This window comes from Seriola dumerili, unplaced genomic scaffold, assembly GCF_002260705.1.
Source record: "Seriola dumerili isolate Sdu_G_001 unplaced genomic scaffold, Sdu_1.0 BDQW01000044.1, whole genome shotgun sequence".
NCBI lineage: Eukaryota > Metazoa > Chordata > Actinopteri > Carangiformes > Carangidae > Seriola > Seriola dumerili.
The window spans coordinates 5780198-5798310 of record NW_019174299.1 but is presented as its reverse complement, the minus strand read 5'-3'; the positions used below and the strand labels follow the sequence as shown (position 1 = coordinate 5798310).

General features: G+C 39.9%; 2 protein-coding genes across 2 annotated transcripts; both read left to right on the top strand.

Moving 5' to 3' along the window:
- The first annotated feature begins 1681 nt into the window (after positions 1-1681).
- On the top strand, positions 1682-10285 carry kat2a (lysine acetyltransferase 2A). The gene is made up of 18 exons (XM_022739632.1): positions 1682-1917; positions 2242-2365; positions 2494-2639; positions 2812-2901; positions 3118-3299; positions 3458-3649; positions 4050-4156; positions 4800-4904; positions 5123-5259; positions 5344-5552; positions 5631-5757; positions 6144-6254; positions 6340-6483; positions 6585-6699; positions 6785-6821; positions 7806-7869; positions 7944-8028; positions 8167-10285. Exons 1-18 carry the CDS (start codon positions 1693-1695, stop codon positions 8358-8360), a joined length of 2394 nt encoding a protein of 797 aa, XP_022595353.1. The 5' UTR covers positions 1682-1692; the 3' UTR covers positions 8361-10285.
- A 2067-nt stretch (positions 10286-12352) lies between these two features.
- dhx58 (DExH-box helicase 58) lies at positions 12353-17565 on the top strand. The gene is made up of 12 exons (XM_022739548.1): positions 12353-12450; positions 12682-12871; positions 13003-13207; positions 13288-13478; positions 13584-13697; positions 13931-14063; positions 14218-14403; positions 14532-14782; positions 15681-15992; positions 16079-16269; positions 16373-16472; positions 16612-17565. Exons 2-12 carry the CDS (start codon positions 12695-12697, stop codon positions 16795-16797), a joined length of 2046 nt encoding a protein of 681 aa, XP_022595269.1. The 5' UTR covers positions 12353-12450; positions 12682-12694; the 3' UTR covers positions 16798-17565.
- Positions 17566-18113: the final 548 nt, after the last annotated feature.

Sequence of the window (18113 nt, the reverse complement as noted above, 5' to 3'; positions counted from 1 at the left end):
ATTGGTTTCATTTTCTTTGCTAAAATGAACACAAGCTGGTTTCAGTTTACTGGAAGTTTATGTGGTAATTTCTCTAATACTCAAAATATATTTATGAGCAATTTGATCTTGAGAAATTGACACACATTTTAACATATTACTGGAAGACATCAGGGAATCATTTAAGGATTACAAAATGTTTGTCTTGTTTTCTCTTGTGTCTGTTCTTACTTAAACTTACTGATGATGCTTTTAACTTATTTAAATGGTAAAATATAAAGGTGCTAACGAAGTAAAAAACCTCAAGTTATTCCATCCCAGCTCTTGAAAGCAGAAAATAGAAATCATATGAAACAAATTCTGATGTATATATAACATGTAGAAATTAATATGTTACTTGAATTAGGGTTTTTTACCAGTGATGATGTGATTTATGTCCAAACACTACATTACCCATAATGATAACCACAGGCAAGGTGTTGCTTTCAAGTGCACTTGTTATGCTGGCATCCCCAAAGTGGTGCAATTACACTTGTGTAGCAGGTTAGGTACTGTAACACAGGTTCTTCTGTGTTTAATCATGTCTTGAAAGATAGAATTTGGTCTACCCTAGGCAGATAATCTGACACTTAATCATTGGAAATCCTTCCAAATTGTCTAATAATAAAGACTTTTAATATAACAGTAATAATTGCAGGGCTGTTAAATTGAATCAATTACATGATGTGAGGCTATTATTTGGTGACAGAATGAACATTATCAATATTATTAGTACTAACATGACTGATAACCCTTCTTGATATCTCCAAAGAGAATGTGATTTTTAGTCTGTAACTGTGATCACTACAGAACAATTAACATAATCATTTCAGTTTAATTTGGGATAGTTCTTTTTTTTAATTGCTTCAAACTTTAATTTGAAATTTGAAAACGTTTCCAATTATATTATAGGTGTAATAACGCCAGTTTTACAATATATTATGTTGCAGTTCCATACTATGACCACTAGAGGCAATAAGACTGATTTCCTGTGGCTACGGTGAACTACAACTGCACTACACTGGCATGGCAGGACACAAAAGCACAGAAATACTTTCAGTTAAATTATTCAAAAATAAAAAAAAAACACAGTGTATTCCGACAATAATAAACGCTGTCATTGCGACCGTCAACCTTGATCCGGTTCGTTAATGTTAAATCAACAATTTCAAAATAGCCAGAGTTGTAGTTATGCGCTATGGCCACTCGAGGGCACTGAATACTCAGGATACACTCATAACTATCATCTACACACCTACAATAGTCTCACGCCAACAGTTGCAGTAAAAACATTCAAAATAAAATCGCGAAAATTTGCGGAATTGAAGATCCATGCTTATGCTGTGCCTGTGGGGACATTGATGTAACGTGGCCGCTTTAATAGCAGGATGTAGTTTTGGTATATTGAAGCAAGTAATCGATATATTTTGGTGTTATAGTTCTGATTTGACTGATTGATATTGAATAAGATAATCAGCTTGAAGCCTGAAATCACTAGTGTGTACTCTCTGTGTTTTCTGTCTGTTTTAACATATCTGGTTTGAAGGAAAAATCTGAAAAAGCCATTTCTACTTCTTGACACTAGTGTGTCATTCCCGTGTCCAATTTTTCGACAGCCAGTGAAGGCAGCTAACGAGCAAAATCGGAGCAGAGGACCAGTCTAGCAGCGTGGATATGTCGGATCCGGCGGCTCAGGCCTTGCAACCCCGGCTTCTCCAAGCCCAGTCTACTGGGTCAGCTGGGTCCAGTACTGCTGCGACAGGCTCCGGGCCAGGAAATAGTGACCCGGCCAGACCGGGACTTAGCCAGCAACAGCGTGCAAGCCAGAAGAAAGCCCAAGTCCGAGCTTTCCCACGGGCGAAAAAGCTTGAGAAACTTGGCGTATTCTCCGCATGCAAGGTAGCTAGCTTAGCTAAAGTTCACCACAACAAAGCACTCTCCGGGTACTATTAGCAACTGTGAACGTGGGGTAGCAAATGGTATTACAGCCAGGACAACGCAAACAAAAACATTAGCTAAAAAGCATAACGAGCTAACGTAATTGTTAACTTTGTAGCTAGCTAGCCAGCCATAGTCTCCGGATACTTGTGTCATTCACATTAAATATCTGATTTAGTATCAGCTAGCTTAATGGTTTAATCATTCATTGACGTGCAAAACCAGCAGCTGAGTTACTGTTTAAATGGCTTTAATTGGTGTTCGGCATATTTTGCCTATTCTCAGGCTAGTGACACATGCAAGTGCAATGGATGGAAAAACCCGAATCCACCTTCAGCCACACGTATGGATCTGCAACAGCAAGCAGCCAGCTTGAGCGAGCCGTGCCGCAGCTGTGGACATGCTCTGGGTACAAACAACCTCCACATATACTTCAGCACTCCCCTGCCTGTCTCCCAAAAAGCTATATACCAGTGACCTCTCATTTCTTAACACCTCACGTTTGCCATATTTGTTTATATAATACCTTATTTACAGCTGATCATGTGTCCCACTTGGAGAATGTGTCCGAGGATGAGATTAACAGGCTGTTGGGGATGGTGGTGGATGTGGAGAACCTTTTTATGTCTGTGCACAAAGAGGAGGACACTGATACCAAACAGGTTTACTTCTATCTGTTCAAGGTAAGCTAACCTTTGTCACATCAGTGTAATGGGTAAAACAGACCAACCATTAATGTTGAGTCCATTTCACACTGAACTCCCACCTGCTAATCTTTTTTTAGCCCTGATAACTTATCCTCAGTGTCATCTATCAGCAAGCAACATTGTTCTTGTCTACCCCTTTTTCCTTTAGCTGCTGAGGAAATGCATCCTGCAGATGAGCCAGCCTGTTGTAGAGGGATCCCTTGGAAGTCCACCCTTTGAAAAGCCCAACATTGAGCAGGTGAACATGACACTAAAAGCATTCTTAGTTCATGTCCAGATGTTTAGCAGCTGCTGAAAGAGTAACAGGATTATACTGCTCTTCTCTGAAAATGGGCATGCTTCGTATAGTTTGCTAGGATGCAGCATCATCATATTTCACATTTGTCTAACTCTGTCTATTTTCTTTTTTTTTTTTTTTTGGATCTTTTTTTTTTGTTTCCTTTATATTTCAAAGGGGGTTTTGAATTTTGTTCAGTACAAGTTCAGCCACCTGGCACCAAAGGAAAGGCAGACCATGTTTGAACTGTCAAAAATGTTCCTCTTGTGCCTAAATTACTGGAAGCTGGAGACACCAACACAGTATCGCCAGCGCACACAGAAAGACGATGGGACAGCATACAAAGTAGACTACACCAGGTGTGTTGTAATTTTAGGAAGCGGTATATCATATCAGTGACTTGCTTCTATTGTTACTAATGAATAAATAGGCTGGTACATGCATTTACTTGCTAGATTTCTATGTTGGATGCTTAATCAGTTTGTACAATCTCAGTGTTTTTGCTTATGCTTCCCAGGTGGCTGTGCTACTGCCATGTCCCCCAGAGTAACGACAGCCTCCCGCGCTATGAAACCACTCAGGTGTTTGGCCGCAGCTTGCTCAAGTCCATCTTCACTGTGACCCGACGCCAGCTCCTGGAGAAGTTCAGAGTGGAGAAGGATAAACTGCTGCCAGAGAAACGCACGCTCATCCTCACACACTTCCCCAAGTAAGGGCAGATCCTTAAAAATTGTGTCTACCTCTGACCTCTAATGACAAAGAAACAGCTGAAAACATTTGGCTTCGATAGAAGGTTCCCTTTTCTTCTTTTATTCCACTCGTTGGTGTCTGTGCTACTTTAAGATTAGTAAAATGATAGTAATTTTCATGGTTCTCACTGGTCTTTCAGCTGCATTTGTAGAAATGCTGGTGCAATCAGAATCTGTATCTGCTTTGACAGATGTGTGTTGGAAAAGGCCAGGTGTATATATTGGCTTCAAAAAGCTCATGCAAGGTTATAGAGGATTTGTATTTATGCACAAGCATATTTAGCAGCGATCAAGCTGTGTGAATCTGTTTGAGACCCGTCTGTGTTCAAATGTACTCATTTGAACATGTGTTGTCATCAGGTTTCTGTCTATGCTGGAGGAGGAAATCTATGGCGAGAATTCACCCATCTGGGAAGCTGACTTCACCATGCCTGCATCCGATGGCACACAGCTAGGACATCAGACAGGTGCAGAGGGTTTATAACCTGATATGATCCAGTTAGTGGGATGAGACCAGACAATACAAAATCACATCATGTACATATTTTATGAGTCTTCTATTCTCAAATATACTTTATTCATCCCCTTGGGGATATTCATTCCATTAGCTCATTGTTGATAATAATAATAACAGTTAATAATACATAAACAATAATAATTAGATTTGTCCACTTCCTTTGGCTGAGGTGTTGTATAGCCTGATAATATTCTACTATATTCTCAAATCGTCTATTGAGTCATTTAACCATGGGACTGAAAACTTGCTATTCTCAAGCAGAAATTATAGAAATTCCAGATGTTGGAGAGTTAAAAGCTGTAACAACTGAGTACAGACTAACAAATGTGAAACATTCCTATTGCAAAAATGATTTTTTTGTGGACTTAACTGATATCCAGAGGAGAAATTCAAGTGTTACAGCAACAGAAACTCTTACTTAGGTGGTATTGTGACTTGTTAAGTAGGTATCAATATTGTATGATATACACATAATATAAAAATAGCAGTAGTAAATACAATGCATATATGAATATATGGCCTTAGCTCTTGTCACAGTTCCTCTTTTACAGTCTGTAATTAATTGCCTGTATCTTGGTGTCTCTCCATTGCAGTGATCAGTCCTGCTGCAGTGTCTGGCTCCCCTGCTCTGTCTAAAGGTCTGAGTAGCATCTCCTCTCTGGGCAGCATGGACACTGGAGGTGCAGAGCCCATCACAGGTCTGTGAGAACAGCTCTGCTCTCATATTGTTTTGATTACCTGTCTACCAGATTCTTAGCAGCTACAGTCGGACTCACAAATGTCTCATGCTGTTAAATGACCAAAATCACAAAAGAAATAATTATTGTTAATGAAACAATAACACTGACGATTCTACAATCATTGTCAGCTGTGTCTTTTCCTTGCCTTGACCTGAGAAATGTCGCTGTCTGTTCAGGAGAAAAACGTAAACTTCCCGAGGCGTTGACCCTGGAGGATGCTAAGAGGATACGTGTGATGGGAGACATTCCTATGGAGCTGGTCAATGAAGTTATGATGACAATCACTGACCCTGCTGCTATGCTTGGACCAGAGGTAAGTCATTTAACCTCAGGTGATTTGTTAAGGTGAAAGCAAAACTTAGATTGTAGTGCTGATGGTTGATGTTTATGCTGCTAGACTAATCTGCTGACACCCAATGCCGCCCGTGATGAGACTGCCAGGCTGGAGGAGAGGCGGGGCATAATAGAGTTCCACGTCATTGGAAACTCACTGTCCCAGAAGTCCAACAAGAAGATCCTGATGTGGCTGGTCGGTCTGCAGAACGTCTTCTCTCATCAGTTACCTCGCATGCCCAAAGAGTACATCACACGACTGGTGTTTGACCCGTAAGTAGGTTTTCTTATACCACGTGTTGGACGTTACTGGATGCATTTGCACAGTCCTGACATGTCCCGCTTTCACAGGAAGCACAAGACCCTAGCCCTCATCAAAGATGGCCGCGTCATTGGAGGCATCTGTTTTAGGATGTTTCCCACTCAGGGCTTCACAGAGATCGTCTTCTGTGCTGTCACATCCAATGAACAAGTTAAGGTACATAGTAACCATTTCCTCTCATGAGAGGGGGTCCAAATAGACTAATAAGATGCTTGTTCACACTTGTCAATTTGTTGCAGCGTCTCATAGCTTATCCATTTGTAGCAGTTGTAAAAGCATACCTCAAAAAAGAAAAAAAGCTACCAACTTCTCATTAGTACTGTTTTAGTAATTAGTACTTATTTTCCATTATGATGTCTGTGTGTTGATTGTCTATGCTAAAGAAAAACACAACTATACTTTTTCCAGGTCAGCCTTTCTTCCATCCACTTTACCCCTTTTAACATAACGAGCACTGGTATTTGGAAAGATCACAGAAGTATTGAGATACCTATTGTAAGAGTCCTGTTTTTCAAATGTCTTCTCTCTGGTGTGACTTTAAGGGCTACGGTACCCACCTGATGAACCACCTGAAGGAGTACCACATCAAACACAACATCCTCTATTTTCTCACTTACGCAGACGAATACGCCATTGGCTACTTCAAGAAGCAGGTACTGCCGGCATGACCTACACATTAGCTCCGTCACGTCCTCTCCCGCTATCTTGTCCGCTCAGTAATTTGTTCCTTCCTCGCAGGGCTTTTCCAAAGACATCAAAGTGCCGAAGAGTCGATACCTGGGATACATCAAAGACTACGAAGGAGCGACCCTCATGGAGTGTGAGCTGAACCCGAGAATCCCCTACACTGAACTCTCTCATATCATTAAAAGACAGAAAGAGGTATGTGAGGCTGTCTGATGTTCTCATTAAAGCAAAGACTGTGTTTCCTGCCGCTAATTTGTGGTTTTATTATCACATACACCTGAAAATTGTCATATCAGATCATTAAGAAGCTGATTGAGAGGAAACAGAGCCAGATCAGAAAAGTTTACCCAGGCCTCACCTGCTTCAAAGAGGGCGTACGACAGATCCCCGTAGAGAGCATTCCAGGCATAAGTAAGTGTTTGGTTTGTGTACGGTGAAGAAAAAATATTTTTAGAAACTGGCATTGTCATATAACTTACCAGTCTTTTTCTTTCAGGAGAGACAGGCTGGAAACCCAGTAACAAGGACAAAGGGTAAAAACTCTTTGCATATATTTTTGAATCGGTGTTGTAGTGTAGATGCTTGTGTACCATGATTGGAACCAGGTTCTGTTTGTGTGTTTCCTCTTTAGTCATTTTTCTTTCAATTAGCTCTGCAATAAAAACACAATGGATACAGCAACATGCGAATTTAAAGACAATGTGTGTAGAATTTTTATGTGACAATGACACAGAGAAGTGACATGAGTTTCTGTTTGCAGCAGTGTCTTAATCTTAAAAAGTCAGACATTTTCAAATCTTACGCCAAATTCTGCTGCTACTATTCAGCAGTCTCTATAACAGTCACAATGTTCAACCACTGCTGCCCCTTTAAACATTTAAAGTTAACATCTTTGCTCTCTGTAATCATGTGAACTAAAACTTTCAATCATACCTGTTAATATTGATATGCACGCTTGAGCTGATCATAAGTTTTATTGCAAAATAAAACAAAAGATAGGATCTAAAGGATGTAGCACATCTAACGCCAGCACAACAAAATACCACAAATAGCAAATTCATTAAACATTCACAAAATACCATCACAAAAAAGGAATTGAAAAATCTGGATTAGTATTAAAAACTGTTAGTACATTTCAAAAATTTCAAAACCTTTTAATAATTACAAAAATCGCTAAAATCTGCATTAATTCCTCATAAGATTCTGAGATTGTAAATCCATGAAGCAAATATACATTTTCTAAAGAAATTCATGTCACACCCTCTGAGTCCCAGACTGACCTTATCAATACCAGTTAAAGAAAAATCCATCATTAAATGTTTGGACACCAAAATATGTCTGACTTGTGGGTGTTGATGAAATAAACGGGATTCATCAACAAGCCTATAACAATGCAAGTGAACATTACTTATGTTATTTTAGGCCATTTGTTCTGGATTGTAGTTTTTATCTCTCCATGTACGTTTAGTCTCGTTAGTTTAATATTTTACGTAATTATCATTTTACATGTTCTGTAGGAAAGAGGTGAAGGACCCTGACGTGTTATACAACATGCTGAAGAACCTCCTGGCCCAGATAAAGGTAAGAGTCACCTGTTGACACACACCACCGGAGTAACAAGATCAGAGGCTAACCCAGACTTTATCTCTCAACAGACTCACCCTGAAGCCTGGCCCTTCATGGAACCAGTGAAGAAATCAGAGGCTCCAGATTACTACGAAATCATCCGCTTTCCCATCGGTGAGAGAGCTGCTCCTTGATTATGCGACTACTCCTCCTGGTTACTTTAACTGCCTGTTTATGTCTCACACACTTTTCATTAGTTAAATCATGAGTAATTTACATTAATTGTTCTTTTTTGTCCTTTGGTCCCTGCAGACCTGAAGACCATGACAGAGAGACTGAAGAACAGATACTATGTGACCAAGAAGCTTTTTATTGCTGACCTGCAGCGGATCATCACTAACTGTCGCGAGTACAACCCTCCAGACAGTGAGTACTGCAAGTGTGCCAACACCTTGGAGAAGTTCTTCTACTTCAAATTAAAAGATGGAGGCCTGATTGAGAAATGAACTTGGCCGCAGGATTATTTACAGACAAGGAGTGACCGTCACAGCTGCCACACACCGGGATGAAGCAGATCACGAGGAAACTATCGCTAGTTATTTTTATGTCTAAGTTAATACAAGGGTGTGTACATGACTTAGAAATTTTCACAAGGGAATTGGTGGACTTGAACAAACATGAGTGTTGTTTGGAAATATCAGAGCCAGTTGAGCATCACAGTATCAAAATGGCATTACCTTTCCACTTAAAGTTATCTTGTCTTTTTCCTCCTCAGTACTCACAGTGAGTTAATAATCGTAACATGTTTCATTAAGTGTACCAAAGTTATAGGTCCAAGTTATAACAATGCCACTATTTCCACCATTATTTATAGTATAATTCACCTGGTTTTGTCACATTTAAAGACATTCATTCATTCCAATTTGCTTAAAACTCGTCACTCGAGCAGATGTGTATGTGTTGTGGAGTTCTTTCACAGAAAACTGGACCTCGGGACCTAAAGCCACGTTGCCTTCCGTTACTGACAGACACTTGAACATCCTGGCCATTTTCATGGGTATAAAGATAAATGTTCTTTCAGAGGTGAAGTCCTTGATTATGAAAGATGGGCAGTGCTTTGACTGTTGATTCAAAGTAGTGCAGTCTACTGAAGTGCAGAAATGATTGAATTAGTCAATTGGTGAGAAATTAATCGAACACAATTGTTGAAGTTGTTAAAAGGCAAATACCATACATTTGCTTGCTGTAGCGCCTCATTGGAGGGTTTGTTGTTTTTTCATTCCAGTGTGTATTATCTAGATTCTTTTTTTTTTTTTTTGACTGTTGGTCAGAAAAAAAAACAAGTAGCCATTTTTACTTATTCTAAATATGAGTGATTATGAAAACCTTCTCAGAATAATAAGAATAATCATTGGTTGCAGCCCTACCCCTTACTAGATAGAGAGACTGCCAGCACTTGTGTGCTAAATGAAATAATTTCCTCAATTGTTGCCTTCAAGAGAACACTGTTTTCATGTTGACAACAACATAAGATAGTTATTTATACAGGAAATATGAAATGTACTGTTTGTACACCATTTTCCACTGGCAGGGTTTTATTCCAAACCATTTAGGATGAGGTCATACATTAGTATAGCTTTTACCACGCTTGGAGAGGATGCTGTAGCTGTTGGCGTTGATTTGTTCAGTAGTACACTCACTTCCACACGTATGCTAAGTAGTCTATTTCATGTACAGCCACATTTTTGTTGTGGTGTCACAGGTTTACTGGATAGTATGTTGTTAAGTCCCAAACATGGTGGGGGAGAAGCTAACCAGCAGTCCTCACAGGGCTTTAGGAAAAAAAGTTTAACTCTGGTTTATTTATCACAACATACACAAGCTGTAGTAGGTGTTCATGCATGACGGACAGTTTACAATTTGCATTGATTAAAAAAAAACAAAAAAACATCCAACTTTTAGCCTTTGTTGTTGCAGGGTTTTTTAATACAGTGTTATAGACATTGTGATGAAAAGTTGGAAACCTTTCTCTGTTCACCGTCAGTGTCAAACAGAGTGCTTCCTGAGACGCATCCACTTCTTTTATCGGAAGTAACTGTCCAATGCTGGTTGAGCCTGCTTGTTGAATTTTTCATTGACTTGTGTACGTTTGTGTTTGTGTGTGTGTGAGTGGATGTTTATTTTGTACTTGAATCATGACTAGCTTTGAATAACTGAAGTGATGTCAGTGTTGCATTATTCAGGGTTGTCAATTGCGTATGTGTGTGTGTTCTTCCTCAGTCTACCTATGCTGCATTTCAGATTTTCTTAAAAGGTAAGTCTGAGTGAACTTTTCACCAGTTTGAGGATGGCTACTGTCTCTAGTTATGGTATAAATGCCATTTACTGTAACTATAATACTGTTCATGACAATAAAGTTTTTTATAAATGATTCTTAAATGAGCATGTGATTTCTAAGATGGGTGAAAACATCAATTACCAAGTGGAACTGAAACAGGTAAACACAAGCATGCAATTCAGTCAAGATTTTGGGGATTTCTGACATGACAAAATAACTTCCTGAGAATAAGTAAATCTGAAGTAAATCTTGTGACTTCACTTACTTGTCATGACTTGATTTGTTAGTACGCCTACTTGTAGATCTGCACTTGTTTTGTCACAGTTGATTGTATTTATCTAAAAACATACCTTTTCCTCAATGTGCTTCTGTACAACATACAACACCCTGTATACTTTGTCCTTTGACGGTGATTACAGGGAAGTAAAAGAAGGTAATTTTACATCTCTCTTCATGTGAATTTTTTTTTTTTTATTTGTTGCATACCAAAGTGCACCTGTCCAGGCTTTTAACCGCAGATGTACACACTCATTTTATGTTAAATATTCAGGATTTACAGCCACTAGATGCTACATTTATGTTGGTGTTGTTTGACATTTTGAAAGGATATTAAACTTGGTGAAGAAAAGCATTGTGAATTACTGTGCTACCTTAACTGCCTTCAGTAACTACCTTTTAATTAAGGCCTAACTGGTTCAAATTATATTATCAGAAAATATTTTTGTATCTTTTATTGTGGGTCACAGTGCATTCGTGGTCAAACAGGAGTCTGTTATGTTGCATTTGTGTACAGTGCTTTTTTTTGTGCAACATCATGCTGCAGGTTTTGCTTTCCTGATTGAGAATAAGCCACAGGCTGCGCCCAGTCAGTTACATTGTGTCCTTTATGCCAAACCTGCCAAAGAGCCTCTCCCTTCATCAAAACACCTCAACTGTAAGCCGCATTACAGTTTAGGGTAACTTTAACAGATTCACCCATTGGCAGACTCTACAGGGTTTTTGAAAGACTTACTGTCAGTTAGGCTTCATCTGTCACTGCGTAATGAAGACTTCTGTTGTTTCTCCAGCTCCTCCCCCCTAGGGCCATTCTGCAGGCAGAGTGCACAAAGACTTTACTTTCGTTTCTCTGTATCTCACAGCTAATCATAACAGCATTTTAAACCACATCTAAGACCTCATAATGAACGTTGAGGGCTGCCTGTGTCATCCTGTGTGTATCATTTGAACAGGCACATTATGGTGATTCATGTTTTGTGCTGATTAATGGAAATTACCCACAGAATAGATTATAGGTTCTGTGTCTGTTTCTTTTACTTTAACCCAGTTTTTTAGATTTGGGTAATTCATCCAACATCACATTGTATTTCTTTTTGTGTTTATACTTTTTCATTGATCCTGTGATTCTCATTGTTCCCAACTTTTTACCCTGAAGGTATTGTAAAGGACAGGAATAGTTTGTTTATTGTTATGTGTAAGTATATGGCTTCCTTATTGAGGTCATTGATGATGATATGATATATCATGTTGTACCAGAAGCTTTGGATGTTATTTTTCACTTCTTTTAATCTCTGAAGACTGTAGCATTGTCAAAATGTTAACAGACAGGACGAAGTCCATTCTGCATATTTGTTATTTTAAAGTGCTCCTAGCTATGATACTTGTTATCTTCTTAAATGTTTACCATTATGCATTGTCATTATGAGTTAACACTTTCACAAGTCCTGCAAAACAATAACTTGCAACTGAAAAAAGTTTCTGAATATCCTGGGGCCAGGAAACAAGTTAAAACTACTTAGGAGTTTCCCTGAGTATACTGTCATCGGCGTTAGGTTTCGCTTTCCTGATGGGGTAGGGCCCTGTTAGGGTGCATGCAAAAACATGGGACATATTCATCACCCTAAACAGAACACCTCAGCTGTGTGCTGCTAATAGAGAAAATACCATTGATAAAACATAAATAAATATATAAATATAGGCTTGGATATGGCTTCAGCAAAAAAGGGTTATGTAAGGAATATTTCATGTCAGTGTAGTTCAGGATTCCCCTGTCACTGCATAGTGATGGCTATGTGTTGGTCCTCCAGAGCCTCCCTCAGTAGGCCCACTTTTCTGAGTTAAAGGAGCCTTTACTTTCGTTTTCCCGTCTTGGCGTCACACAGCTGATCAGAGCAGAATTTAAAAGCCCCACCAACGGCACTGTACAGTGATAGTGGGCAAGGAGAAGCTGCAAACAGCACACGGTTCTCTACAGCTGACTGGTGAGTTAATAAAGGCCAACTTCCTTTCAAACAGCTCATAGAGAAATGACACAGAGAGGACAATTTATTCAGGATGCATCTCCCACAGAATCCTCATTTGTTTTCTCTCTACTAAGATCTAGCCGGACTTTGTGTTGTCAATGATCCAAACAGTTTTGATGTATAATCCAGTGTCTATTGCTTTCCTGCAGTATTTGGAATTCTATGTAATTCTGATGTGTTGTCAAACAGGAGTAACGTTAGGATGGCAGACTTTGATCTGTACACATACCAGGAGGAAGTGGTTGAGAGGGCTCTTCAGAGAGAGAACATAATCATCTGGCTGCCGACAGGAGGTGGAAAGACCCGTGCTGCTGTGTATGTGGCCAAAAGACATCTGGAGACCACTGATCGGGCGAAGGTGGTGGTCCTGGTGAACAAGGTATACAGAATGCACAAAACAGACAGGACGGACAGTACAGAATCATTTTCGTTATAATAACAAATACAGTTAAGGATCATTGTTGAACCAGGTGGCCAAATACAATGTTTTCAACATATTTTGTAATGCAGGTTCACCTTGTAGACCAACATTACAAGAAAGAGTTCAAGCCTCACCTGGACCAAAACTACAAAGTGGTGCCAGTCAGTGGAGAGAGTGACGAGAAGGACTTCTTTGGAAAAGTGGTGCAGAAGTCCGACGTGGTCATCTGCACGGCACAGATCTTATATAACGCTCTGACTAACATGGAGGAAACCAAACATGTGGAGCTCTCAGGTTAGTAAGAATGAGCTTCAACAGCTTCGATTATGATGTTGTTATGACAAGGTGAATTGACTCTTCATGGTTCCTTACAGACATTACTCTACTGATAATTGATGAGTGCCACCACACCCACAAGGAGTCAGTCTACAACAAGGTAATGAGATTCTATTTGGAGAAAAAGTTGAAAGGAGAACGTCGACTGCCACAGATCTTGGGTCTCACTGCATCACCGGGTACAGGAGGCGCCAAGATCCTAATCAGGGCTGTGGAGCATGTCCTGCAGGTCAGGGTCTATGTATTTGGCTTTTATTGTATTTGTCACTTGACAATGTGAGCTATCTGTCTGATCTCCCACAACTCCTTTCTTCTTCATCTCTCTCCCTCTCAGATTTGTGCCAACTTGGACGCAGCCATAGTCTCAACTAAAAACTATGCCCCTGAGCTGAAGAGGAAGGTACCCAGACCCATCAAATCATTTGACATTGTGGAGAAAAGGCCAGCGGTAAGCCAATTTGTCTCTTTCTTTTTAAACAACAAAAGCACTATTTATAGAATTCAGAAGAACTTACAGCTGATACCCAGCTGATCTGACCTGGGGACAATAAGATGAATGGGGTGAAAACAACATACTGCTTCACTGGGATTGTCTCGCATTTTAACAAACAAAAATTTATGTCGTCACAACGATTAGAAAGTTGCTATAAGTTGCTAAAAGACAATATTTTGTTCTTTTAGGATCCATTTGGGAATCATCTGAAATGGATGATGGAGCTGATCCACGAGTACATGAACTTACCTCCAGACTTTAAACTGAGAGAGTGTGGCACACAGGAGTATGAGGCAGATGTGGTGATTTTAGAGCAGCGAGGTAAGAACAGTTTTAACATTGTTGTTTTGAGGGTGTTCACTTGTGATGTTGAGGAGACCTCATTTGTCTTTGTGACACGGTGAGGCAAATTAAATGTAAATCAAATGTTAGCAGAAAGCAATACCATACGTTCTTTGTGAATTTCTTGGATCAGGGGTAAAAGAGGACAACAGACTGCTGGCACAATGTGCACTCCACCTCAGACAGTACAACGACGCCCTCCTGATCAACGACACCCTGCGAATGATGGATGCTTATTGCTCCCTGGAGGAATTCTACAGCACAAAGTTAACCAGAACAATCGACGGAACAGACCTCTTCCTGGTGGGACTTTTCCAAGGTGGGAATACGGAAAATTTCATCACTTGTCTTGATAGATTCGGGTGCATGATTTTCATTCATGCTGTAGCTCACAATGCAATTTTCACTAAGTAAGCAAATATAAATATCATTGTCTTTGTTACACAGAGAATCAGGTGGAGCTGAAGAAACTTGCATGGGATTCTCGTTACGAGAACCCAAAGATGGCCAAACTTGAGAGCGTTCTGCTTAAACAGTTTGGACAAGGCGTGCAATCAAGGGGGATCCTCTTCAGTAAAACCCGTAGAAGCACCTACTGCCTCAATGACTGGGTCCTCAACAACAGAGCCTTACAGCAAGCTGGCATCAAGGCAACCATCCTCACTGGGGCTGGCAATGGCAGCACTTACATGACACAGGTGTGTTGACATATGATGTTGACCTATGAGCTTTATGTCATCCGAATTTATTTGCAGCTTCACTAAGTTAAATGCTGCTCAATAACCTGGGGAAATTAACCCTGGAATAAACCTGAGGTTACAAGTCTCTGTGTTATCTTAGATTCAGATCTAAGCTTCAGGTCTCACATCAACAAGGTGACGAAAATATAATTTTTCCACCTTAGAAACAGCTAAAGTAGGGCCATTCATAGAACAATAAGATGCTGAAAGAATCGACTTGATGACTGTAATGCAGTTTTTACTGGGCTCCCGAAAAAACAAAAAAAACACTGCGAGACTTCAGCTCTTTCAAAACTCTGCATTTCTGCTGTTCCTCAGAACCAATAGGAGAGCGCACATCAGTCCAGTCCAGCTCTGCACTGGCTTCCTGTTACATTTAGAATTGATTTTAAGTTCCTCCTCCTTATATACAAAGGCCTTAATGAGTGAGGACCAAGCTCACTAAGTATTTTTAAAAGAAAGCTTAAAACTTATCTCTTCACCTTAGGCTCTAACTAGTTCTGTTATTTTGCACTTTGCTCCACACCTCTGCACTGGTCAGCACTGCATTCTATGTAATCCATTTTAAACTTAATTTAATTATTTATTTATTTCATTTATATTTGTTATTATTTTATTATTCTTCCATCTTTAGTGTTTTTAACATGTTTTATGTTCATTTTTATGATTTTTCATGTAATGCTCTTGGTGCATGTAATTTCTTTGTTGCTGCATTTCTTATATGAAAGGTGCTATACAAATAAAGCTCATTATTATTATTACTATTATTATTATTATTTTTTATCATCATTACTATTATGGATATGTGATTCTGTTTTGTATGACTTAGTATTTCATTTCTATATTTTCCTTGTAGAATGAACAGGCGGAGACAATCCGCAATTTCCGCGAGGGAACTCTCAACCTTCTGATCTCCACCAGTGTGGCTGAGGAAGGCCTTGACATCCCTGAATGCAACCTGGTGGTGCGCTATGGACTGCTTACAAATGAGATTGCCCAGCAGCAGGCCAGTGGACGTGCAAGAGCGCAAAACAGCCAGTATTCAGTGGTCGCCATGAGAGGGGGCCGGGAAGAGCGCAGAGAGATCACCAATGAATATCTGGAAGAGCTGACTGGAGAAGCTATCGCTAAGGTCCAAGAAATGAGCCTCCAAGAGTTTCAGAGAAAGGTGAGAGTGTGGAACTCTGTTCATTCTTATTCCTTGCTCTCACTGCTCAATGTTTCTACCATCACCTTACTCCTCTTTGTCTCCAGATCAATGAGCTACAGATACAGGCAGTTATTAGCAGTAGAGTTGCAGAGAACCAAAAAACAGAGAAGAGGAGTCGCTACACTGCTTCCAGTATCCAGTTATTGTGTCGAAACTGTTTCAAGTCTGTGGCATCTGGCAGTGACATTAAACTTGTTGACAATGCGCACTATGTCAATGTCAATCCTGACTTTGGGTAAGTTGGACTCCTTGTGGTATAAGAGGTCATCCAAAAGTGTATTCAGGCCAAAGTCTTTACAAAACGTCTTTACTGGTCTAATCATGGCGTCTGTTCTCAGGAAACACTACAAAGTCGGTGGACAGGTGAAGATTCCAAGAAATTTTGAGGACTGGGAGCCTGGGCGCACTATCAGTTGCAATTATGGCAACTGCAACAAGGTACAACGGACCTTCTGCCAAATATCAATTTAAAACGCAAAAACAGACACCGTTCTGCTCAAGGCAGTTCGTTGATAGAGCTGATGTTGGTGCTTGTTTCGTGTTGGGATCTGACTGATATTCTTATGTAAATTCACAGGATTGGGGATTTGAGATGAAGTACAAGAAGATCGCCCTGCTGCCCAATCTAGCCATTAAGAATTTTGCCCTGCAGACCCCTGATGGCAGGATAACTGTGAAGAAGTGGAAGGATGTCCAATTCAGTGTTGAGGACTTCAGCTTTAACCAATACTGCCAAGACTACTACCCTGACCTCCTCGATTGAGACAACAACAAGGGAGCCCTGTAGAGGGTTCTCCTCATATCACATGCCAGTTTTTTATCTTTTTCTCATTAAGAAAATCTGTCATTATACTGTTGCATAAATATGAACACGTGCCATTCAAAAATTCTCTCCACACGTGCTAGCACTTATTTGTGCTGCGGGGCCAATGAGGCAGCAGTGTGCTATAACCCATTACACATCGATCATGCTTGAAATTAGCATGACAGCTTTGTTTATGCCCAAGGTCCAAACTCCCTTTGCATGTTTTTGTGTGTCTTTTCCCTGCTTCAGCTCAAGTCAAGCACACAAACAAAGCAGAAAACGAACTCTGCTGTAACTTGAACCTTAATCATCACAAACACTTAACGTAACGTAATAACTAAGATGCTTCCTTATGAACTGTAGCTATTTTAAAATACTTTTAATTGGTAACTATTTTTTAACAGTAGTGTGTGTGTGTGTGTGTGTGTGTGTGTGTGTGTGTGTGTGTGTGTGTGTGCTGGTAGTTTCTCAAATAATGTAATTATTCAAATGTTTTACTTTATCATTTATTAGATTAGTTTATGTTGTTGCTGTATACTATTTTATATCTAAACCTAAAAATTCCTTGACTTGCCTAAAATATTATTTCATAATTAATTTGCCTCTGGGAACCACTAGGTGTCAGTGTTGGTTAGCAAATGTCCACACCAAGTCAGCTCCTATATTTCTTCTCTGTCTCTGTATCTTCTAACAAATGATGTGAATAAAGCCAGAATGGAAATTTTCTTTATTGCTCCTCAAACTGAAAACAATGAGCTGATGATACCCAGAGGCTGAGGTCAGTGAGTCTGAAACCCCAGATGTGCTGTAAAAAGGAGGATGAGGAAGATGAATGAGTAACTGTCCACTCACACCCACCGAACTTTGCTGACGCACACTTGAGCAAGGCACTTAGTCCTCAGACTGCTTCAGTGGAGTGCCTTGTTTGCTGCTAGCGCAACATGGCCTCCAAACGTGTGCATGCAACATCTGGAAAAGAGAAAAATGCAATCAGTTGACAGGAAAGGGAAAAAAGTATTTTACTGCTTTCATTCTGATATAAACAGTGTAACTGTTTCTTCTCTCTGGTTATGCAGAGGTGTTGTGTGCAGTAAAAAGATCCCTGAGTGTCTACAAAAGCTTCTCTTTAAAGGTTTTAAAATGTGTTCTGAATGTTGCTTTTACTGCAGCTCACTGTGCTGCTTCTGCATGACTGGATCAATAGAGGGTTATGTACTTCAGCTTGGATCATTTAACACCATCTGAACAGTCTACATGGAGGAATAGATCTATTA